The sequence below is a fragment of the Tyto alba genome, unplaced genomic scaffold (assembly GCF_018691265.1).
Source record: "Tyto alba isolate M040663 unplaced genomic scaffold, T.alba_DEE_v4.0 Super-Scaffold_7, whole genome shotgun sequence".
Taxonomy (NCBI): Eukaryota; Metazoa; Chordata; class Aves; order Strigiformes; family Tytonidae; genus Tyto; species Tyto alba.
In genome coordinates, this window is record NW_024881328.1 from 41673015 (window position 1) to 41698555 (window position 25541).

Consider the following 25541-nt stretch of genomic DNA (forward strand, 5'->3'; position numbering starts at 1 on the left):
TATTCTGGAAAAAAAATCATGAATGGTACTGGCAACCTGCTCATCTACCCAGGAGGACCTGGATCAGAAATGCTTCAAGTGCAAGATGCACATCAAGATGCATCCATCTGAAAGATGACCGCTTCTGAAAGACAGCAGAATGACAAAACCAGACCTGTCCTTAAAAGATTTGTTTCTTCTGGTAAGCTGCAAGAACAAGTAGGGCATTTTGAGTTATAAACTGTTCTTATACAGACTGAGAGAACTAAGAAGATCTCTTTATTTCAACTGAGGCTTGGTTATAGTCTAGGCTCCTCAAAGTCCTTTTCAGAAACTGCTTTAGCTAGAAAGGCACAGCGGGGCTCTGGCTGTCCCTTGCTCCTGACCTCTGAGCGGAGGGCTGGCGCTGGCAGCAGGACACCTCCTCTGCAGAGCCAGCCAGCTGCAGCCCTAACACGGGGTGCCAGCCGCACGCCTCACCTCCTTCACTTGGTATTTGCCAATAATTCAAGAGGGAAAAGAAACTCAGCGCCACACGAGGCTTCACCACTACAGTACAACTTGGCAATCGTGGCAGAACTTACACAGAGCTGAGGACAAGGCAACAGAGCGCAACCACCTTATGACAGAAAACAGCATGCCTGTCCTGAGCCTCCAATACCTAAACCAGTTAACATTCAACATCACTGCTCGTCAAACTAGAAACTCTACAGCCTCACAGCATCACTATACAACAGCAGCCAATCTACTTCTATCTTATGGCATGACTGAACTGAAAAACATTCGGATTCCACAACAGTAGATGCTTCTATTTTTTCAGATTTTTAATTTGGGTTTCTCTCAAAATTCTTTTCAGAAGAAGTTCTTCCATTCTATCAGTTCTGTTCACTGGAAGAAGATGGCAGTTAAGAGTAACAAGTCTTAGGATGACTGCAATGCCCTGTGATCAGCCTCTACTTATCGTTAAGTCTCCTCCCTTCTTCAGGTTAAAAACAGTCAGTTCAAAGGCCTGGAGGTTAGTCACATTAGCAGGTAACTCACACACAGAAGTCAGAAGCACACACACGTCTCTGCTGCTGCTGCAGAGCTTCCACAGACTGAGGGTGCCTGATGGGACAGATAAAGGAGGTGGTAATATTAAAAGGTGGTAATAATCTCAGGAACACTGAAGTCTCAACCTAAAGCAAACCAACTACATGATTTCGCTTTTCACTCCTCACCCATTATGTTCACAAAACCAGGAGATAAGAAGGGGCAAGGAAAGGGAAGGATTCCCACAACCAATTTTTCAGGGCAGCTAAACATACAGCATTTCCATGCCTAAGGTACATATGCACAGTAACAATCAAGCCTGCTTACACATCTTTATACACAGCCAAGGCGCCAAACATAGATCTTGCTTATCTGATCTCAACCTACTCTTTTTACAGGCTATCATTCTCTAAACAACTTCATAACAACTTTACCTTGAGTCACCCAGGAAACTCTGCAGATATCTAAACTGAATATCAAGAATTTCTTCAGAGAACCCCATGTCCCCTCCTGGAGGGCCCCATCCCCACCTAACCCAGCACCTGAAGTTCTTCTCTTCATTCACAGCAACAGTATAATCTCAAATACCATCATCTGCACTGACTTTTCAGCAAACTTAAAAATATCTAAGAATTTGTTAGACGTGAGACATGCTCAGATATTTTTAAGAGATTAAAATTGAATACAAGAATAAAGGTTTTACCCAGAAGTGCTTGCATTTAATGGCATTTAGCTAACACCCAGGTTCCCCTACTCCCTAAGAACTACAGGCCGTGCCTGCCATCAACCAGAAAGCCCCAAGGGTCAAGCCCTGATTTCAAAATGTCTTTTTCAGAAGAAGTCCTTTACTGTTGTCTACTTCCTTTGACACTTGGGAAGCAATCCTGCCATGCACCACGCTACATGGAAATGAAAACTGCTCTAGCACTGTGCCACTTGCATTAATGCTCGAGTATCACAAGCCTGCCCAATACAATGCTGTAAATCTGAGGAACTTCACCAACAAGACAAAATCAAAAATAACACATTCTCCTGAGGATAGAAAATAGCCTACTCTTATCAAAACAAACTTTGAATTGATAAATTTAACAAGCAAGGACATCTTTTGTAATAGGAAACTGGCAGTCAACATGCAAGGCATACTGAGGACATTGAACCAAGCACCCTTTACAATACTAAAAAAAAAAAAATTATGGATGTCACTTCTGTCAAATAACCACATGAAGTAATAGTTAGAAAAAAAAAAATCCACTTGAAAACAGACTTCACTGAGTTATCTCAGCAGAAAAACAGGACTATTGGGTGTCAAACTATGAATCTAATTCACAGTTTCTTAAAGCACTGGTGTGAGTATGTAACACCATAGCATCAGGCTCATTTCTCACTTGAGGAGATGCCAAGAAGCTATCAGCACTTTGCCTAGAGCACAAAGCTACCATCAGAAGGTAGAGAGGCATTACCCCGGCTAGCTATCCTACGGGGGGAAGGAAAAAACCACAACAGCAGAGCAGTTGCACCGCTCCAAACAACTGCAGTGGAGCTGGGCAACCTGAAAGCATTTCTAGCTACACTGTAACTTGGAGATCAGAAGTAGTAGGCAGGCAGAAGCTTTCAAGTGCTTTTGACCCAGTATTTCAATTTCTCTCCTAGCCCTGAGCACAATCCCCTGAAAGTTATGAAGAAAACCACACATTCAATTTCAGCAGTTTTGATAATTAAAACTACAGAAAAGTTAAACCTGGTATCCTTCATGAGCACAAAATAAGATTTTTCCCTGCAGGACGCAGAGATCGAGACAGAAGAGCTGTTGCCTTGCCAACATAAATATTTCTGTATCGCTAAACTGAAGAGCTTCTGAATTAGGATGTTGCATAAGGAACAGTTGGGTCAACATCCCAGTTTTCCAGGCAGTTTACCCCTGACACAAATGCAGGAACAGCCCTGGAAGAGCAGGAGATGTTTCAGGCTGTACGTCATTCTGACACTCATCCCAAAGAAGGCTTTGGTTTTCGGGAGCTGCGGGGAGGCCATCACCTCTGCAAGAATGCTCCATAACAGCAACACAAAGGGCCACCAATTTTTCAGAGTTCAAATCCCAAAAAAGAAGTGCCACTTAATAGTGAGAGTGAGCAGCAACTCATTAACTTCACATCAAGACAAAGATGAAATATCATGCTCTTAAGACCCAAATAATGTATGCACCCACAGAAAGCAGCAGAGAAACAACGAGTGAGTGCATCTTGATAGATGCATTACACATCCCTACAGTCACAATTACAACTGCACTACGTGGTTTAACACCCACTTTTAAAAATACTTTTCCCTTATGTTTAATACGTAAGCACTGCTACTGAGCGACTGTTTGCATGGGAATTGGATGCAAAAACTGCACCAGTGTTACAGAATCCTCTTCTCAAAACCCACATGTGTATATGTACATACACGCTACGTCAAACACAAGTAAAACAGTATTTTTAGGAATCCAGATCCTCTATCAAGCCAGGCAGACAAGCCAACTGACAAATACATGCAAACAAATAAAGAGGTATTATAAATAGCTTGGAAGAGCCAGGAGTTGGCAGCAGTCAGCGCAGTATTTGAGCTCCCCTTCATATCTAAGCTGCGAAACATCAGCATCTGATATTTCCAAGAAAGAAAGATCTGCTCTGGGGCTTCATTCACAAAATGGAAGCGTGGCTCACAAGCATTCAAACTGCACTGCATTTTGGGTGCTGTGAAAAACAAGAACCCTTTCCTCTCACTAGAGTCTTTCCAACAGACACGATTTCTTAATAAGTACCTGTGAGGCTGAAATTAACTTCACCAAGCTCGAAGCTGAGACACATCATCAATTCACCTAAAAATAAAAGTTGGTTGATCTAACTAGAACTGACATGAATACATTTTTAAATTTAATTTGATAGTTCTATATATAAGCTAGTGAAAATAAAGTTACAAATAATGGGTCTCAGGTCATTTACCAATAACATCTCCCATATTAGTTAGATAGAACTTTGTATACCACCCAAGTGGAATATTTACAACCAGGAAATACAGATGTGCCTACCTCATAAATCACCATTATTGTATCTGACATTATGGCCAGATCCTATGGGGGTTCCTCACAAAGACCTTTCTGTAATGTCTTAATACAGTTAGATACTTACTCTGTGTTATACCTCCAGACAAGTGACCTTTACATCTTCGTCTGTGCAACCTCAAAGTAAAGACGACAAAACACACAAAAACAAGTACTATCCATGCAGTTAAATGTTAAGTGAACCTATTCCACAAATAGTCCTTTAAGTTAGAGTGATCAAGATTTTTCAGGACTGTTAACCAATGCAGAACCTGACCCTCATGACAAACGTTGCCTGCCGGTCCCTGCCCGTTCCAAACGAAATACAGCTGTTACCGGAGGCCAACAGCTGCAGCACGGAAAGCCGGGTCTTTCCGCCTTGCTTGCCTTCTTATCCCCAAAGAAAACCTCAATAAATAACAAGGCCCACCATTCAAGTTTTACTAATGTCTTCTGTGATTAGTAAAGAAAAAAAATGTAGGAAGCTATGCTGCACTGTATGCTTATTATCTTGATGGTATTTGTCGCCTGTTTTGCTGTAGGAAAACATTTGGTACTATTTTGTCAATAAAGCAGAAGTATTTGTCAAACACTGTCATTATATACCAGTCTGAAACATCAAAATCATCAAAACACTCTATTTTAAACTTCCATCAAGATAATAGCTTTATGTTGGATGCTTTTCATGAACAAAATAGATGATCGTTTCTCAAGTTCAATATACTGACATTTCTTTTTCCTCACACATGAAAAAGCCCATTCTGTATTTTTTGGCAGAAACCGCCTTTCACTGTGTGTTTACTGCAGTTGCCTAGGGGAAATCCTAACACCAATTATCAAAAGCAACACTATGACATTAATAGTCTGCATTAATGACTTCTTTTTAACCCTATGCAGCTCAAAGTGGAAACGCATATGCAGGCATTTGAAAGACATTTGCACTCCATCACTGCTTTTCAAATATCTATTTCTAAGGTTTATAACCATGCCAAAGAAAACCACAGCTACATGCTAGTTCAGCTATCATCTTACACAAGTCATCTGGTAACTGGATAGTTGTACTTCAGCAATCGGTATTAAGCTACCGGCGGTCAGCAGCACAGCAGTATCAAAAGTAGCTCTGCAGAAAAGAGCCAAACTCTTCGTTCAAAATACACCCAAGTGATTCTGCAGGGGTGATTTAAGATCTGAAAGCGGCGCTACTAACGAGCTTAGGCTGCGTAGCACGCGACATACCGCTTTAAAATCATACTTTGCCAAGTGAAGAAACTGAAAGTTCTGGCTGCTTAACTGCTAAAGAGAGTAAGGGTTCAGCATCTGGTACGAGCGATTCCATTTTCTAGGGCAAAATGACCATTACATCCAGAAAAGGTCTGCTAATGGCTGAAGCAGCAAGGGTTGAAGTTCTTCTCTATGCGCAGCAGCGATGAGCAACTTAAACCCTTCCTCTGGCCTCTGAAAACAGCTCACATGCTACCCCACATAGAGACTCCACTTCTGAAAAACCAAACGCTCTGTCATTAATTTTAGACTCGTTAGGATTAGGAAAAAGTTCTAGAGTAACCTTATCCTTCTTGTCACACTGAGCACCCTCAAATTCAAGGCAAGTAATTAGGAGGAAAGGAACAAGAATATCACATTTTAAATGTTCCTTTTCCTTGTGTAAATTGTGTTTTGGTCATCTACATGAGCTTCATTAGATCAACACAACATCCTTACCCACAGTGGTAAACCAAGCAACAGGCAGATCTCTGGCAAAACAAGAAGTATGCTAATTCAATTTACTGAGCTTGATTTGTGAGGGAATGGAGACGAATGCCTGCACAATGCTTTTTACGGAAGTGTTCAGTGATTTATCCCAAGAAACTTACCCATTACTGCCATCAGGCATCTAACTGTCAAGTTAATACAGAGCAACATTAAAATACTACATTTCTTTTCAATTCTAGCAGGAAAGCAAAGACCATGGCTACTAGCATCTGGCATACAGTTCAATATTGTGCAAACATTAATCCATCTCATTCTCTAATTCAGACAGTGACCTTAATACCAGTTCAGTTCTTAATCATCTGGCTATATCAGTGCATCTGGCATTCATTTTGCTTGACACAAGACCTACCCAATAAATAATAATAAAAAACCCTCTCAGACAATGCTTAAACACAATTGCGATCTATTTATCTGCTGGATTATATTTTCATAACAATGTCTAGACAACACTCACTCACAATAACTGTAACAGCTAAAAGATGGGTCCTAGAAGATTTTTTAGCCCATTACAGAAGACAACAACTCTCCAGTGTTGAAAAAGAATATGCTTATACGAGCACGGCACCAAAACCCTGCAGCTACAAGAGGGGGAACTACGTGGGACCTGTTCCAATACATTTACATCACTTTGCCCAAATTTCGTGTGCTCCAAAGCTTTGCCAGCTCACCCATATGAGTGCACAGGAAGTTTACCAGGCTGCTGCTGGAAACGCCAGCAGCATAGAAGAGTAGCAACCATACCAGGGTAGGAAGCAAGAGATGACACAGAACTAACAAGAATTATTCAAGTGAAGCTCTGCAAGAAAAGACTGGAGGCCTCCAACTGAGATCACTCATCAGCTTCCCTCTACTTCCCATGGCTATAAACTGAAAAGAATTTAAGATACGAGCTTAAAACTAACTCCTCAAAAACCTCAGGGGGAAAAACCTCAAAAGAGCAATTTATCACATTATAATGATAGTCCTTTTGATAGTCTAGAAGTTTGATTCACAAATCTGCTTAATATATCCTAGAGAGGGGTTATTCAAACAAAGCTATCTCCAAACAATAGCAACAAGTGAGAACCACTGAAAAATAAACTGTTATTTTAAATAAAATCCCACTGCCCCAGAGCCATCTTCCTTCTCCAGAGCAGCAAGAGTTCCTCTCATTATGAAAGATTCATGAAGACTTGAAGGGGAAAAAGGTTTAGATGAGGAACAACATCTCCCTTGACAAGTTCTCCTAAATAGTCTTAAGGCAAAAAGAGCTTCTCTTGGTTCTCTGACTTGAAGTTTATGAAAGCTTCTCTTTCTTTCCTTTGGAGGTAGTGGTGGTGGATATATAAGAACTCTTCTTGCTTCAAATAAATGAATTTACAGTTCGAGTACCATGATGTAAGTCTATTAAAATAAGGGACCAGTGAACTTCAAAACTAATAATTGGATATTTAGATGGAAAAAAGACTCCAAAACAGAAGCATTGATACCAGATTAACCTACTGCCTAAAAAATATTTTTAAATGGACAAAACCACCTACATATTCTTAACACAGAGTTAGCCATGAAGAAAAAGGCTTGCTAACATCACCTCCGTAGTCTAGAAGACCTTACACTAACATGTTGCAATCCTCACAGAAGTGGAGACCATGAACAATATCCAGAAGCCAAGCACCAGTCCAGCTGCCGGATCGGCCACTTCATCTTCCCGGCCCGATCCTTCAGCTTTTCTTCTTTTAAAAGTTAACTTGCAGGAAAGAAATCTGATCGATGCTGAAGTGACCTGGAACTGTAGTTCATCTTATCTGGGAACTAGGTGTTTGAATCCTCTGCCTTCACAACATAAAGGCTTTGGGAATTGTTGCTTGCGTGGGACTTGAGGCCAAGAATGCCATAGTAAATGGGGTTCACCAGCAGAAAAAGAAAATACTCAGTGCTTGAATATGATTTACTGACAGTATGAAGAATAATTTGTCCCCAAATCAATCTTCACCCACTTCACAGTATAGAGTCAAACTCAATGACATCAAAAATATGTAGATTTAAAAATACTTTACCCTGTTGCTGTAAAAATTCTGCAACTTCAGCTTGTTCAAAAGTATATTACCTAAGGTAGTTAGGAACAGATTTTCAAGAAATACCGTACTAGCAGATATTGCAATATCTGCGTGATTATTTCAAGCTGAAATGCCAACAAGGCACACTGTTTAAAACTTTTACTTTCTTTATAGACCTCAGACAGGTCTTATGTAGAAAGTACAAGTCAAATAGCTCGTGCACAGCACCAAACACACGGAACGCTGACGGCACAAGGGAAATAAGTTTCGAGTAATAAAACTTCTTTTTGCAGATGATTACACAGGGAAAAACCCCACGTTAAGATCAAGAGTCCACCTGTGTCTCCACGATCACTCTAAAATCTAGGCACAGGACTGTCAAGAGCATTCCAATTTCACATCAACTGAAAGAAGTGAAAGACAAGTCTTGGCTGAACAACAGCTCGTTCCAATCTGAAAATGCTGAGATATATTTGACATGCTAATTATAATATCTCAGTAAACTTTTCTTCCTAAGAAATATGAGGAGAAATTGAAGACAAAGTAGTTTAAACATAGCTTTCTGGAGGACACCAATAAGCAACAGCTGAAACTCTGCACAGGCTTTTTTTTTCTGATAGCAAAAGCCTAAATTGCCCTTTTTTGAAAAAAAGGAGAAGGTAGCAGAGCACGCTGGGCCCGCCAACCGGTAATGCAAGCCTGCACCACCACTACCAACCTGTAGCCACAGTGCTGGTCCCAGGACACTTTTTTTTTTTTTTTTTTTTTCTCTCCTCAAAAACAAGACTCAAAGCTTTCACCAGATAAATTTGATACAAGCACGTACAAGAAAAAACTTCTCTGGAACATCTGAATGTTGCATATCAATGGTTACAGATTAACTGAAATCTTCAACTTCCCCCAGGGTAAAAGGACTGTGCTCCACGTATATGACTGCACGCTGTTAAAACAGAGTAATAGTTGAAGCGTATTGGCACAGGACAGGCATAAATAGCTGTATGAAGCAACTCTCTGTTGTGGTTACCTCAAACTTTAACCAAGGTCAGACCACAATTTCCGTCAAGATTATTATAAGCCCACATGAATGTCTCTACATCAATAAAATATTACAACCCCCGGTTACTAGGTCTAAATATTTGGCTTTGCTCCTTGTGCCTCAAACTCCGGGCATACTCCATGCTCAGCAGGACTTCAGAGTCTGTGACAGGCTGGTGGCACCAGGAAGCATCTCCGGCTATTGCTTCCCCACAATAAACCACCTCGGCCCCATTCTACAACATCCTCTGCTATACTCCTGCCTTAGAGAAGGCTTCATCTTTCTAACTGAGAACCCCATTTGTAGAAAAGCAGCAACTTGCAGATCATTTGCCACTTTGATAAGCACTTAGTACTGAAAGGCTACTGTAATTACTATTTAAATGTTTCATCACAGATACCTATTAAAGATTTGAAAAGCACTGCTAGGAAAACAGCACCCTGTCTTACGATGAAGCTCCACAACCAGCATTTCTGGTTTAACATGTCCCAGTCAAGGATACCCGTGATCCCTTCAGATCCTTACAGAAGGCAGCTAGTCAGCGCTTGACTTCCATCCCACAGTAAGGTTAATTTTCAAGTTTTTCTTGTATCCTAGGGATTCACGAACCCCAAAATTCCCAATCCGATTTCCATCTAGCATTAGCAACACTTTGACTAGCTAAAGATTTCTACACAGCTATAAAAAATGATTTAAGGAGCACAGATTCTGAGTTTGTGCTGTGTTTTTAAAAAATATCAAACTCAGTTTCAGGTTTTTTGTGACAGAAGAGATTTACAACTTACAATACATTTACATCCGTTATTCCCCTACTCCTCCAAAGGGAGCAGGTGTATTTCTGACCATCATAACCCGCCTTTAGGATTACAAAAGTCTTTCCAAAAGGGGAAAGTCCCAGTGCTGCGCATCACTGGGCCACCCAGTGACCTACATACAGCAGCACTGGAGTTCAGCTTCCACTTCATAATTAAACGAGCTACACTTGCCTCACTCAGCTGCCCTAGAACACACAATCCATCAACTCAGTGTTTTTTTTTTTTTTCATTTCAGGAGGCACACAGCCTCACCTGCCCTCATCAGAGCTGCCAGGCGACGCACCTGGGAAGAAAGCACGACGACACACTTAAAAAAATCATGCTGTATCTGCTACTGCGGACAACCACCACATCTCCCGGTGCAGCACCTCCCTCCCACCACCCCTTACCACCGATTCAGAGCTTTGTAGCAAACATACACCCCCCACACACACAAAATGACACAAGGAAGGGCACCTTTATGAGGGGACCCATTGATGCTCTCGGAGCTAGACTGCATGTCCACGGTGGCTCTCCTGAGGCTGCTAAAATAAGCCCTGGACCTGGAGAAGCTGCTGCGGGGGGACCGCCCGTGGGGGCTGCCGAAGAGGGCGGAGGGCCCGTCTTTGCGGGAGAAGATGCCGCTGAAGAAGCGCAGCAGCCGGTGCTCGGGGGGGGCGGCGGGGCCCTCCCTCCCCAGCCGCTCGGAAAGCCGCTGCAGGTCGCTGTTATCCAGGGTCCGGTTCTTGCTCTTGCTCCTCTCCCAACGCTCCAGCTGCGAGAGCGGGTCCGCCTGGCTCAGCACCTCGCCCACGTCCAGTGTGTTGCGCTTCTCCGGGGGGAGAGCGGGGGCTGGCGGCGAGCCCCGAGCCCCGGGGGCCTGGCTCGGCATCGGCCCCGGCCCCGGGAGGCACCCGGAGCTGCTGTGCCTCCGCACCCGGCTCAGCGCCCGCACCCGCGGCAGCTCCCCGCCGCCGCCGCTCCAGTGCCTGAAGCTGAAGCTCCGCCGCAGCAGGCCCGGCTGGCGCCAGGGGCTCTGCCCCCGCTCCCCCGGGGTTTCGGCCGGGCGGGCGGAGGGCGGCCCGCGGGTCCCCGCTCCCCCGGGCGCCTCCTCGGGGGAGGCGGCGTGCTGAGCCCCGGCGGAGGTGGCCGCCGGCTCCCCGAAGCCGAGCTCGGCGGGGACGGGCGGCCCGGCTCTGCGGGGCACCTTGAGGCGGCCCAGCTCCAGCTGCCCGGTGCTGAGGGTCCTGAAGTTGCGGAAGCCGCAGGGGCTGGGGGTGACTCCATCCCGCTCCTCCTCGCCTTCCTCCTCCTCTTCCACCAGCAGCAGCCCGGCCCTGGTGAGGCTGGAGGAGCCCGGCGCCCGGCTCCGCCCGCGGCGGGGCAGCTCCGGGCCGGGGTGGCCGCTCTCCGGCCCCAGCAGCTCCTTCTTCACCATGGTCACGGAGATGCGGTAGACTGTTTTCCTCTGCGGGGTGCCCCGCTGCATCCTCTCCGGGGAGGCGGCGGCGGCCGGGGGCTCGCTGCTGTCCAGAAGATACATGTCTCCTCTCCCCACTTCAGGCAGCAGCATCCAGCCCGGGCATCGCAGAGGTGCCGGAGAGAGCGGGAAGGGTGGTGGTGGCGGGGCGGGGGGGGGTTCCTGGAACCGCGACTCGAAACGCAGAACCACTGCGACCCAATTGAACAAGAACAACAACAACAAAAAAATAGAATAAAATACAATTAAAATCCTCCCGAGGCACAGCCGGCTCGGGGAGTCACGCCGCTGCTCGGCGCGGCGCGGTTAGGCGGCCCCCGCTCCGGCATCCATGGAAGCGCCATCCAGCCCTCCCCGTCCCCGCCGAAAGGGACACGGAGGCACGAGTTAAATCCACGCAGCGACCGCCCGCATCCTCCCCGCGGATCCCAAAACGCGTTGCTGGGGAGAAGCAGGGGCCGGTAGTCAGGGGATTAGAGCAGCAGCAGCCTTCAATTGCATTGTTTACAGCCAGACTGCACGTTTGCGGATCCTGCGTCTTTTTTTTTTTTTTTTTTTTTTTCTCCTCTCCCCTCTCCGCTGGGTCAATCAGATGAGTAATATCCTCGGGGTAGGGGAGAGAGCCTCGGTGCGGGGCGGCGGGGCCCCGGCGGCGGCGGGGGCAGGAGCGGCCGCCCCAGGCGCAGGGCCCTGGGCGGGCGGGGCGGGCGGGCGGCCCCCGGCCGCGGGAGCCGGGGCTCTGCCAAGCGCCGGACTGGAGCGCGAAGGAGCAGACTCACACGCAGCCCTTTCTTTTTGGTTTTGTGTTTTGTTTTGTTTTCTGTTGGGTTTTTTTGTTTGTTTTTTTTCTTCTTATTTCCCCCCTCCTCCAAATCTTAGAGGCCGAAAGGGAGGGGAGACTCACTCTGTGCAAGCCCCGGGTTTAGGAGACACACACCGTGCTGCACAGGAGCGCACAACAAAACTTTTAGACAGCACCTTCGCATCCCAACAGCATGGGTGCAGGGTGAATCGAGGGTAACACCTCCTTCACAACCGCAAGTCAGAATCACCCAGTACTGATCAATTTTTCATCTGTGACAACTGGGGTTGGCATTAATAAAAGTTTACCAACCCTAACACAGTTAAAAGGCCACATGACTATGTAACTAGTCGCGCAAAGAAACTGACCCACTTCACAGCCACTCGTTTCAACAGGTCCTAGTTCTTCTATGGAGCTGGAAGGCAGTGTGACAGGCACTCCTTTCACACCCAGCTCCTCAATTCTCAAACAGTCCAGATCAGGGACACTGAAGGAAGATGTCTGCATTAAAGAAGTCATGATGACAGACACCAGAAATTAAACAATATTAGGAATAAGGTTTCTAGGTTCCATGCATAACATGTCTTTAAAAGCCAAGCAGCAAAAACTGCCTTGTACATCCCTTCCAAGTCTACAATCAAACCCCATTTACCTATGTCAGTAAGGTTCAAAACCAGCAAACGCGAAAACGAAGGAAAGTGAAAATGTAACTCTTAAACAGAACAGAACCCTGAAACTGTCAAGGCGATTCACTCCCAGGATGGCTTCAAAAAAAAAAAAAAAAAAAAAATCAGACACAGCAGAGAAGACAAAAGCTTCTACTTCGGTGCTCCCCAGATAAGTACCTCAGCTCCGGACAATGAGAGACACGTGGCATGAGCTGAGCACGACACGTCCCCCCGAGCCGGTGCGCTCACACCAGCTGCACCCAAGAAGGAAGGATGCTCCAGGTCGCAGCTACTACACGTACTAGTTTATTGATGTCTCTGGCATCCTGCAACACATCTTACAGATCCGTTACTGGTTGGAACACAGTGAGTTGCTGAGTTCTCTCACTTCTCCAGACATGGACATGGCAATGCAGAGAGTAGGATCAAGGGCACCCTCACCAAGTTCACCAACGACCCTGAGCTGTGTGGTGGGGGACACGCAGGAGGGCAGGGATGGCATCCCGAGGGACCTGGGCAGGCTGGAGAGGGGGGCCCGGGCAAACCTCATGGAGTTCAACAAGGCCAAGGGCAAGGTCCTGCCCGTGGGCCGGGGCAATCCCCAGCACAAACCCAGGCTGGGCCCTCGAGGAGTGGCTGGAGAGCAGCCCCAAGGAGAGGGACTGGGGGGGCTGGTGGGGGGAAACTGCCCGTGAGGCAGCCCCATGTGCTCGCAGCCCAGAACCCACCCGTGCCCTGGGCTGCAGCCAGAGCAGGGGGGGCAGCAGGGCCAGGGGGGGGATTCTCCCCCTCTGCTCCGCTCTGGGGAGACCCCCCTGCAGTGCTGGGGCCAGCTCGGGGGCCCCCAACAGCAGAAGGACACGGAGCTGCTCGAGCGGGGCCAGAGGAGGCCACGGAGATGCTGGGGGGGCTGGAGCAGCTCCCCTGGGGGGCCGGGCTGAGAGAGTTGGGGGGGTTCAGCCTGGAGAAGAGAAGGGGCCGGGGAGCCCTTCGAGCGGCCTCCCAGGGCTTAGAGGGGGGGCAGGAGAGGTGGGGAGGGACTCTGCGTCAGGGGGGGTGGGGGTAGGACGAGGGGTGACGGTTTTAAACTGACAGAGGGCAGATTTAGATGAGATGTAAGGCAGAAATTCTTCCCTGTGCGGGGGGTGAGGCGCTGGCCCAGGGTGCCCAGAGCAGCTGTGGCTGCCCCCTCCCTGGAAGGGTTCAAGGCCAGGTTGGACAGGGCTGGGAGCACCCTGGGCTGGGGGAAGGGGGCCCTGCCCAGGGCAGGGGAGTTGGAACTAGATAAGCTTTAAGGTTCTTTCCAACCCAAACCAGTCTGTGATTCTATTCCATATGACAGTTGTTGTCTTTAACACTGAATAATTCATCTTTGCTCTACTCATCGCAGAACAGATTTGTATATGTATCTTCAGCATGACCAGCCCTAGAGAAAAAGTCTTAAGAACAATCCAACATGAGCTTACACTTGACCGGCCTGAAACATTTTCCAGTTCGTCCTAAATGCCTGTTCACTCCTATAGAATGATAGTAGATTTTTCCATTTGTCTGGCGTCCAAAAGGCTATTTCCAATATGCATGTCTTAAAGGGGGGGGGAGCAGAACCTGTTGTGAAAACTGAGTCTTATGAGAAATACAGGAATAATAAATAGATACACACTACTACATGCCAAATACATAAACAACTAAACTTCAGCCACTCCAGTGCGGCGTAGTGCACTGACATTTACGCCTCGCCGCTCGCATCCTCCAGCCAAGTCCGGGCCGCACTTTCCAGCGCGCCGCTCCAGCAAAGCGGCTTCGTACCCGCAGCGGAATCGACCATTTTTCACCCTCCCGGCCTGACAGACCCCTTCAGAGGCACCACTATTTAAGCGCAGACAAACAGCCGGCACATTCCTCTAACCCTCCCCGTAACCCTCCCCGCCGGGCCGGGCCGCCCCGACCCCCGGGCCACCATAGCGCCGGTGGGGGGGCAGAATATTTACATTAATCGTCAGGTTCGAGGTGCTGCAACAGCTTTCCTGCAGGTAGTAAAGTACTTGCAGGTTGCTCTGCTGCTCGAGCTGGCTACTCGTCGCAATTTAGCACCCTGCAACTTCTTGTAAATATGACTTCTTGCGGCACAACCGACTTCACTGGCAGTCTAGAGACCAGCTGCAGGTCCTGTCGTTGCTCTTCACCACCAGAGAAACTACACCAGCTTTAAAAAAAATCTATTAGTTGGCCATACACTATTGGGTTATCTCAGAGCAGGGACGTGATTCACAGAATAGGGGATTTCATGCTTAATATTCTCTCGGCTGGGAAGTTAGCGCAGAGGGCTACGGAACAGCTTGGACTCGGGGATGGTGCCGGGGCGCAGCGTGGCCTCGTCGAGGGCTGCGACCCAAGCAGCTCCCGCCGCAGCGCCCTCGCCTCCTGCCCGACTGCTCCTCCGGACGTGCCATCGGCACAGATCCGGGCCCAGAACAGGAGAAGTCCCTCGGGCCCCGGGACAAGAGCAGCCAGAAGCCACGGCGGCCAACCCAAACAAGTCATTTGGCTCCAAGCCTACGCCGTGTGTCCTGAAGGGCCCTCGGCAGCAGCTCCCGGTTACCTTTTATTCTTGGAAGCACAGAGCGTGACGCGCGCGCACAATAAATACAGGGCTCCTGAAAGGTGTCAGGGCCATCGGCAGAATCTGATGACACAAGAGTATACACCCTTCATTTATACTAACTCAAAACCTGCGAATTACTACACTACTTTCTGCCAAGTACCTCCAAAGTATTTTGCTTGACAAAGTCTTACTGTCCCCCTCCCAGACAGTCACACTGAAAAGCAGTACCATGTAAATCCTCCATTTGATGTAGCCATTAAAGGGTCGCATCTGCCACTTTTCATGCTACTGCCGAGGTCAAGACTATCTACACCACTTTGAAGACCTTCATCAGCAACAAAACCAAACCCCACTGCATCTCTAGAGGCAACATAAAGTCTTTTTGAATATGTGAAATATTATATTTTAGTATTACATATGTGGAATACATATTTTTATTTTTCACACAGGAAGCTCATCTCACAACACCGCCAGCAAACTAGCAAACCTCAGCCTGATGATTTAAAATGCATTAACATGCACCACACAAGGGAAGCACTCTACTATAATTTAGAGTCTCGCAATTTTCAGCAACAAAACCCAATCATTTATTTTAATTGACACACTGAAACACTGGTAACACGGGTGTCTGAAATACATCTTTAAAATGCTTCAAGCCATCTTCACGCGGACTTCTGCCTCGCACAGCCTGCTTTACTTGAAAACTGCAGTGCTGCAGTACCAGCTGTATCTGTAGTGAGACACCGTGCACTGCTAAAATGAATCCACAAATTAAATACTCCAGATTAAAAAAAAAAAAGAGATGAAGACTAAGATGATTGGGGACAGTGCCGAGGGAGCCCGGTGAATACAGTATTCATAGCTTCCCATTCTGAATTATACTGCTGAGTTTCACATCAGTGCTGCCCGGGTCACCAGCACACAGCCCCGACTGCTGAACATGAACAACTGCCGAGACCACCATGCTGGGAGGAGAATCGTTATTACTGTCCAACAACTGCAAAGCAAGTTCACTGTAAGCAAGAGTATTACTGGTACTGACTTTATAAAGCAAAGAATTCTTATCTTGGCAAAAAGGGATGTAAAATGGGCTTTGCATTTTCTCTTTTCCCAAGAACTCTTTGCAAAAAGTCTCTTGAATTAAGAATAAGGAATTAAAGAATTATTCCTTACAAGAGTTTCACATTCCCCCAGCAGGTTCAACACAATCACAATTCAAATGTAAAATCCTAGACAAGGAGAAACATATGCCTCTCATACTGCTAGCATCTGAGCATTAAAATTTCAATCCTGGGACAGCCTCGACAGGTTAGCCTGTTTTGCTGAAAAACCTTTAGGAGTGCGCAACTCTTGTGATGCTGCTTGTTTATATGCCTGTGTTTTGGTTTTTATCGGACAACTTCTGGTCATTCAAGTCTTCACTGTTTTCATTGTCTTCTTGTTTGTTTTGTCTATTGTTTGTGTGTGGGGGGTGTTTATGTGTTTTTTGTTGTTTCTGTTTTGTTGTTTTGTGGGGGGTTTTGTTTTGTTTTTTGTTCGTTTAAGAAAAACAGACCTAAATTTTATGGTTTTGCACACTGCAGGTTAAACTCTTAGACACACAGTATCGTTCCTTTGACAAACTGATTGTGGAAGATGAAATTAGGTTACGTGAACAATTGTTACAGTAATCCAGATGTGGTTTCACTTTTCTCTTCTAGAGATACTGCGCTCCATCCACTGTTTGTCCTTACGCATCAGTGCTTAATGAGGAAACGAGAGAAGGCATCTGGACAAGAACAACATTGTGCTGGAGGGTACCAGCAATCCAGAGACCAAACTCAAGGTCTCTCTCAAGCCACAGGGTTTGCATTAAGTCACTGATCTGTGTTCTTCTGTCACTACGCACTTGTCCATTAAAACAGGCCTGAATTCACTGTAGGCAATTCTTTACTAAGATGAAGAACAGAGACCTCTCACAATACAGAGAATAGGAGCTACCAGCAAGAAGTCAGCACTTGCTGTCAATAATGATCTTACTGTCAGCACAATGAAATCACATTCCTGTCCTAAAAACACTGGCCACGGAGCAGGAAAGGGAATACAAGTGATGAGATGCGTAGTGCAAATGCAACTCAATCATTCATCTTTCTCTCACCAGGAGAGAAACAAAATGTTTGCACATCTGTATTTAAGGGAAAAATGAGGTCGCAGCAAGCCCATTCAAAGCCTGCAACACTGAAATATGCCTCCCATCCACTGCAGAGATCTCCGAGGGGGGTCACAGGGTACCAGGCATCTGCTTCACCTGGTTAACCGCTTTGAGCAAAGCCAACACAGAACCAACACAGCGCGTTACAGAAGCTCTTGGGTACAGGGAAGCAGCACAAATCCCAGGAAGCTACAGCTGTTCTTCGGCAAAGGTCTCAGCATCTGAACAGAAACCCTACCAACTGCACAAAAACTCCAGGAAGGTCATGTGTCTTATTGCCAGGGCGATTATGCTACATGGGCTAATACGGTTTACAGTACTTTTAATTTCTAAGTGCAGATTTTAGTACTTCCTTTCACAGAGGTTACACCTATTATGTACTGCATAGCCTAAAAGCCTCATGCTTCATGAGAATATACTATTTTATAAAATACATACAATAATGAAATCCCTTTGATTCATACCCATTCATTAAAGATGAGTGAAGGGGAAATGGGAAAAAAACACAGTTAAATCAATTGCAATCTTTTTTTACCATGACACACACTAAAGATACGGCTTTAAAAAATTCTCTTATCAGACTGCTTCAAGCAAATTCCAAATTGCATATAATTTCTAATGCCCAAGTGTGGCGGGTTTTATCACTGCTATTTACTTAAAAGAACAGAACAAAAAACATCTTTTAAAGGGGAAAAGCACAAAAAGTCTTCAGTTTTTCTGCATGACTAAGATTGTCCTGATTTCTGCCCTCAAGCTGCTGAAGCCATTACAATTAATATATTTTGCCTATCCATCTGCTTCTCTTCAGCTTAAAACCAGAACAAAACACCTGACTGCAGCTGGACTTCTACTGAATAAAATAGAGTCCCAAGTTCTCTTCTCACTAAACAAACAGACATCCAGAGAATTAAGTCCGCAAGATTCATCTTCCTATTTTAAGCAAAGGTTTTTTTTTCAGTCGTATCATCTGATGGAAGAATTGCAGCTTTCTGCTCCTATAGAACTTAACTGAAGCAGCAGAGCAGGCAAAAATAAACCAAACCATAGAAATTACATTTTTCCCTTCGTTAATACTTTAAGCTAAGACACTAAAGCATGTAGCACCCCTGTCCTGATAGCTACATGGTGAATCTTCACAGGGGTAAATCTGCCTGGTGATGGTGGCACAGTTAACTTGGTTTATAATTCCATCATTCCCCCAAGGCCTTTGGTATAGAATGGCCAGCATTAAAGCTGTCCCCATTTTGTGCTCTACTGCTTCACAGCATTTCAGTGCATGGGTAGTAAAAGCTCACATAGACTTGTCAGCAAACTCCAGTAAAAGCCTGTGGATAAACCAGACTACTGTATAAAACCAAACCAAATCACTGCAGTACTGCATATGCAAACATTAAATATTAAAACTGAGGCAGCAGGCAGTAATGCTACAGACCATCAGCTGGAGTTCTCCCCGCCCCTGAAGTGTTAATATGGAGTTACCTGCAGTTTCATCTGCTCCTCTGGGGAAGGAACAAGAGTTAATACTCTTTGCAGCCCCTTCAGTTAACTTGCGAGGTGATCCCTAAACTCAGCTTCCACTTTAATCCAGGCTACCAACATCAATCCATCAGGATAATTTTAGAAACATGAAATCTGTAACTTTATTTTGCTTCTAAGTAGGTTGCCAATATAACCTGTATGATACCTGCTTGCTATTCTTTTCATTCCCTAGGACAGCACACCTCAGATGTTGAAAAGCAGCAGCAAGGCACCCCGGCCATTTGATAGATGTTCAGAAAAGGATCGGTTGGTGCCCCCCGAAAGGACTGCTCCTGTCACCCAGCTGCCCTCGTGGCTACTGGTAGGCAAAGCTTCCAAGAATAAACTAGAAGATAATTCATCTTTTTACACCCAGTGTTCCCTTAGGGGGCTGTTAACAATAATCACAGTTTGTATACAATGTCACTTCAGAATCTCATTTTAAATGCACAGCTAGTAAATATAAAAGACATGTTTGTCTCAATAAGAAACAGTACAAATTTCAAAAAATCCTTACCTCATTTTGGATATTATTCCTTTTTTTTTTTTTTTTTCCTAAAAGCTATGTGCTTTTTAACTCAAACCATCATACATCTCCTTTAATTCCCCCCTTGTGAACAGTAAAATATTCTGACAGGCAGCATCAATACACAGCTCCAGTCCCTCAAACTCAGGATTTCAGTTTTGCTTATTACATATTGTGTTTCAGTATCCTACGAAGCAGGAAGATTTCCAGATGCCTGCTAGCTATCCATGTTACTCATTCTTAGGAAGGCCGCTTTTCACCTCAAATCATTTACACACTTGAAGAGACTGTACTGCAGTGAGGAAAAAAACACAGCAGAACTCAAGGAAACACTTTCGGCTAAACTTTCATAACAAATATTGTAAGCATGGGAATTTGTCATTAACGACAATCTAATTGAGTACTTAAAGTCACATTACTATCTGCATGAAGCCTGGACAGACTTCTTAAGTGCCATGAGTTCAGAGGCTTAAGTTTTTATGAAAATGTACTACTCTAAAAGCATGAACTTTAAACCATCGATGCAAGGAAGATGGATATGCTGTGACACCTGTTACCGACACAGCCATCTATTAACGGAGCGGCGTATGAGCTAGTGGCTACGCTTTTGGCTAGGGACAAAAATGTTAGCGTTTTAATCAGGTATGCAGCATTTCTCTGCAAAATTAAGTGTCGTAACATGCAGCATATATTTGACTGCTGATTTTTTAACTGTAGGCAAGAAAAGGAGGAAAGCAAAGAACAGAAGTGTAACGGGGAATATTGTCTGGTCTCATCTGTAGGTAGATATCAAACTCTCAGCTATGGTGTTTGTACTACAGGTATTGCTCTGGATACAGCTATTCCATATTCTCAAACTGAACACATCACAGAGAAGAAGCCTGCGGTGCAGTTACAACCTTACACTCCCTTCTACAACTTTAGAAAGGGAGTGCTGTTTTTCACTCAAAATAAGCCTACTCCAGAACTAGATATATCTATCTCTCTCTCCTTATATATACACCATCTATGTTGTGTATTTTGTGTGTATGTATCAGTTGCATCTGCATGCTAAGCCTATGACTTTGTAATGGAATTACACAAGCATGCCTTCTGGTGCAGTACAAAAGCAGATGGACGGAAACTGCTCAGAGCTCTAACCCTCCAGTTACTGTATTCAATAAGCCACCTCAGTATTACAGAAGAATTGCATTAAAAGTCTGCGTAATGCCATTCTGTAACTAAACAAAACATGACATCTGTAAAAGCTTTTACCAGTTGCTGAAACTTTTTAAAGCTCCTGTTTTCAAAAATGTAGTACAGTAGTAAAGATTATGTAATGTGAAATCAACTTGAGTAGTAGTTTTTTCAAGCCATCCTGGAGCTAAGAAGCCAAAAAGGTTCAGCAAATATAAAGATTATGAATTTGGGTAAGCACTTTTCCAAAAACTACATACTGATCCAAGAGACACTTAAGTACATAAAATGGGATGGTAAAACAAACTGTGCAAATCAGCAAACCTAAACAGGTTCGATTCACATGCAGCTTGCTGAGATCTTTATTTACCCAGCAGCTACATCTGCACACCTACCTTTAGCTTTACAGCTCTGCTGCTTTGCAGCTTTATTCTGGTACTGCCCTTCATAAATTACATTGAATAAGCCTTTCTCTTGTCCACCACAGCCCCCTTTTCTTTGGCTTCAGCAAGTTACACGCTGTAGTAGGAATATTTGTGTCAAGTACAGGACTATTTATGTTTCTGTCTGTAGCATGCGTATCTCTGTGCACAGCCACCAAAGAGAATGGAACTACTACCATGGAAGGAAGAAGGGAAGAGAAGGGAAGGCTAGAATTAAGACCAGAAAATAATTCTTAAGATGTTCACCCAGTGACAGGTAATAGTTGCTTGTGTGTACGAGCTAGTTAATAATAGGCCTGAGAGTGTGTCAGAGTTGACTTGTCAAAAATAATGCAGGACACGGGAAGTTTAAAGGGGGGGGACCAAAACCAACCCACCCACCCCCCCCCCCAAAAAAAAAGCCCAACCCAACAAAAACCAACCCACAAAACCCCCTCTGGCTAGCTTTGGCTCATACAAGGCCATCCACCAGGCACACCATGACCACGCTCTTCCCGGCCCCGCTCTGTGGAAGAGCTGCTGCCAGACAGGGACCGGGCAGTGGGTGCCACTGCAGCAGCAGCAGCAGTCGTCTCAGCAAGCTTTGCACCACCTTCTCAGCATGTCCAGCACTCGGGCCTCTCTCTCCGTGTGCCTCAGGTGTGAGAACACAGGCCACTGCTCTCCTGTACCGGCCTTGACAGTGCAGCAAGGTTAGAGGTGAGAAAGAAATCAAGTTACAAGCGACTGCACGTGCTGCAATAATCTCCTCCGACACAACAGACCTGAGCTACAGGTTTTTCCGTAACTCTTTAAGAGGCTGTGGGACTGATTCTGCACACCTTTTTAAATACAGGGGAAAAATTTTCAAGTTCTTATTACACTGAAGGTGTAACAATGTGAGACAGCAGTCAAGGAAGCTGAAGGGGCTCGACTTTCCTTCCAGATTTGCACAACTGTTAAGTAGGTGATGGGTGGCAGGAGGCAGAGATCTGAAACACACATTTACATCAGCTGGAAAGTGCTACTAAATACCAGCACTCCAGTACTTCAGATTTCTTTATGTTCAGTCTGTCTCTAGTAGACAAAGATACTACTTGAACACAAGATTAAAACCTGAAGAACAGTATTTTCCATTGATGGAAGACATTTCTTACAGTAACTTTTAAATTAACGTATTTGTCTCAATGCGGCAAGACATCACACAAATTCTCCCTCACAGATTTCACGTTTCACCTACTGTTTTTTATAGCACGTTGCTGGTAAGAAGCATTATGATGGACAATCTGGCTATTATCTGAAGACCTACCAAGTAGTTTTAATGTAGAAGGCTCATCTTTTATCACTTCTGAAGGTCTGCCTGAAACAGAAGCACTTATTAACTCCGAGACTATCAGGAAATGCAGCTCTATCTATGAATTTTGATTAGACTAGTTCTGAAAGGAGAAGCTAATTCCTGAGGCCAGCTCTTTCACCATACATAAGACCATAAAACGTGCCATTTCCTCTCTGTCCTCCACTTCTGCTCTTGCCCTCCCCCATTATTCAAATGGTTTCCATGCCATTTCATTAACAGGATAAAAAAATTAACATAATTTTCCAACATGCAAAAAAAAAAAGTGTGGGGGGAGGAATGGGGGTGGAAAATTCTCTTCCTTGCTTTTGCTGTTTTAGCTCCAAAGCTAAGCAAGCCCAGCTGCTCAGGAAATACCATTGTAATGAACACATTATTGAACATGGAAGAATCAATCGAGAATTCTGTCAAAAATTTCACATGCTGCAAACAGGCCAGCAATCAAACTGCTCTTACGAAATACTTCTCAGTCATGTTTAACAACTTCATCTTTCAAAATTCAGGCACATGATCGAAATTACTTTAAAATAATCACACATAAAAGAACTGAATTAGAGTAATTTCAATAGGAAGCCAGGAGCTACACCTGACAACATTACTAACACCTGACAACACTACCATTTTCTAGATATTACATTTATTCCAGACCAAATGAAGAAATAAAAGTTGTAGCTAAAAATTATTTCCTTTCAAATAGCAAAACCTATTAGTTTTGTTACTGGTTTCATCTTGGATTCTTTTTACTGACAGATTTGTTGACAACCCACAATAGGCATTAACTGTTTTGAAGGGCAACTTCAGCCAGTTTTGTTATAAATACTTTAATACTATGGAGGTTTCTCTTATTCAGCTGACAGTGATGAACAATTTTATGATGCCAAAGTTCCTATAGCTGCTAGGGGGTCTGATGAAGAAATTTCCCAAAACACCTATGTTTCTTACGTGGAATTTTTTTTAATTCAATGTGACAATACTTCCATCAGTCTTAATAGGACAAAGCTAAGGGCAGATATAGCATCTACAGCTATCTAATGGCAAGGTAGAAGACAGAAAAGGACTTTTCTTGGAGGTGCACACCAAAAGCACAAGGCACAGAATGCAGCGCAGCTGGCAGCAAGTGAAATACCAATTAGATGCTGGGAGAAAAGAAAAAGAAAAAAAAAAAACAAAAAAAAACCAAAAAACAAACAGCAAAATAACACCACACTTCATCATTGTAGCTGTAGATCAGAACAGATTGCTGAGACAAGTTGTGAAGCCTCCTTGCTCTGGAGGTGGCCCCACTTTTCATGGGGGCTGGTTGCAGGAACTCCAGGAGGCCCTTCCAACTGCTCCCGTGCCGTGCCTAACATAGCGGGTTTCACATGTCCCGGTGCAACAGACTGGCTTGCTTATGGTTTTGCTTGTGATTTTCATAATGCTCCGAGGTAAACATCTCTAGCAAGTCTGTTCTTCCTTGCAAGAGCAGATGGAACCTAACTGCCTATTCAGCTCCTCCTCCAAGAAAATCACTGGGACTCATGCTAATTTCCCCAAAAGAGATTTCTGGCGGCTTTCAAAATCTTACAGTTCAGATCTTGCAACACAAAGGAGTATATTGTGAGACTGATGTTCTTCTTGCAAATCACATATTCCTCTTTTACTAAGCTGAAATAACATAAAATTTTGCTCTATTTTCCATTTTTCACTCAACCATATTAACCATATTGCATTACCATCTCATGGAATTTAGTTCTGGGATTTTTCATTTTACAGTATCTGAAAAGTTTTTCATTTATTTGTTACCAGATATCGTGCACAGTTAGTCACTCAGCTGCTCCCAGGAAAGGTGCCACCTCCTTCAAAAACTATATACCTCTACAGGAAAAGAAAAATCAGTGCGTCATGAAAAATTAACAACCAACCCATAGCGTACAGTATATTGAACAGAAAAGTACCCTCAGGCACCTACCCTTTTCTCTCCTCACCCCAGCATCAAGATGACAAAAAGCTCTCAATGAGAACAAAAGATAACCAAAGAGCCTTTTCTGCCTTCCATTCATCCATTGATCCCCAAAACCTTTCACTTTCAGCGTTTTCCACAAGCTGTCACACTAACTTCACATCAACAGGCATAGCCAGCCCTTAGACTGTACTACACATTGACATCTCCTCCAGATGCTCATGAGATGTTAAACGCAGCTAAATTCACAGAAACATGTAAGTTAGCAGTGATTTTTTTTCTTTCACAGAACATGTGTGTTTAAAAGCACATATCCATTTTCTAATCACAGAAGCTTAATGAACCAACAGGTATTTTAAGAACAGCTTACAAAAGGGCAATTTCTCTACATATTCTGAGATATCTGAATCCCTTAAAATACAACAAAAGCAAAGTCTCTGCAGGGACACTGAAAAGCCTCATGCAAAGCAGAGTACCTAACACACCTGGATAAGGAAGGCAAATAATCATGTCAACACAGGTATTGCTTAATTATTCCACAACTTGAGAAGCGGAGAAAACAGTTTTTCTGTTATTATTAGCGCTTCGATGTTTAGGAATCCAAGGTGAATTTCAAGTGAGAACCAGAACACTACAATAATGGGAGAAACGGTGCTGAAACGCTGGTGCATATACATTATTCCACAGAAAATCTTGCACACTGAATTGCTGTTGTGTCAGAAAGCCACCCTGGGCTACGACAAGCACACATGCCAATAAGGGATAACAAGTGCCAATTCAGCAAAAGAATCTTTAGTGGTTGGTATGACCACATAGGGTATGACAACTTGGAAGTTACTTCATTTAAAGGTCTTCAATTTCTTAAAGAAGGGTAACACAGAAGCATTATTAAGAAAAATTCTCTTCTACGCTTTCACTCAGAGAGACCGTGTCTAATACAGCGCAATGGAGAGCATCTTCACCTTCACCCCCAACTGCTTGTTTTATCAGTGGCACCACAAGGAAAGCCTACTAGGTGCACAGACAGCTCTGCATTACCACCTTCGGATACTGCAGCACAAACTTCATCAACTTTGCTGTTTTCAGACTTTTATTCAGGACAACAGAGCTCAGGCAGTTTTGTTGCCAGATAAT

The 25541-nt window shown here is 44.6% G+C and overlaps 1 protein-coding gene across 13 annotated transcripts in view; it reads right to left on the reverse strand.

The window, feature by feature from the left end:
* Positions 1-25541, reverse strand: part of AGAP1 (ArfGAP with GTPase domain, ankyrin repeat and PH domain 1) — a 390393-nt gene that overhangs the window by 294133 nt on the left and 70719 nt on the right. For 8 of the 13 annotated variants that reach the window (XM_042784245.1, XM_042784239.1, XM_042784236.1 and 5 more), the window contains exon 1: positions 10204-11909. The exons of the other annotated variants lie outside the window; for them this stretch is intronic. In XM_042784245.1, coding sequence (XP_042640179.1) covers positions 10204-11299 — 1096 coding nt within the window. In that variant the 5' untranslated portion in view covers positions 11300-11909. Of the gene's footprint in view, positions 1-10203; positions 11910-25541 lie in introns of those variants that run through there. 13 annotated transcript variants of the gene reach the window in all.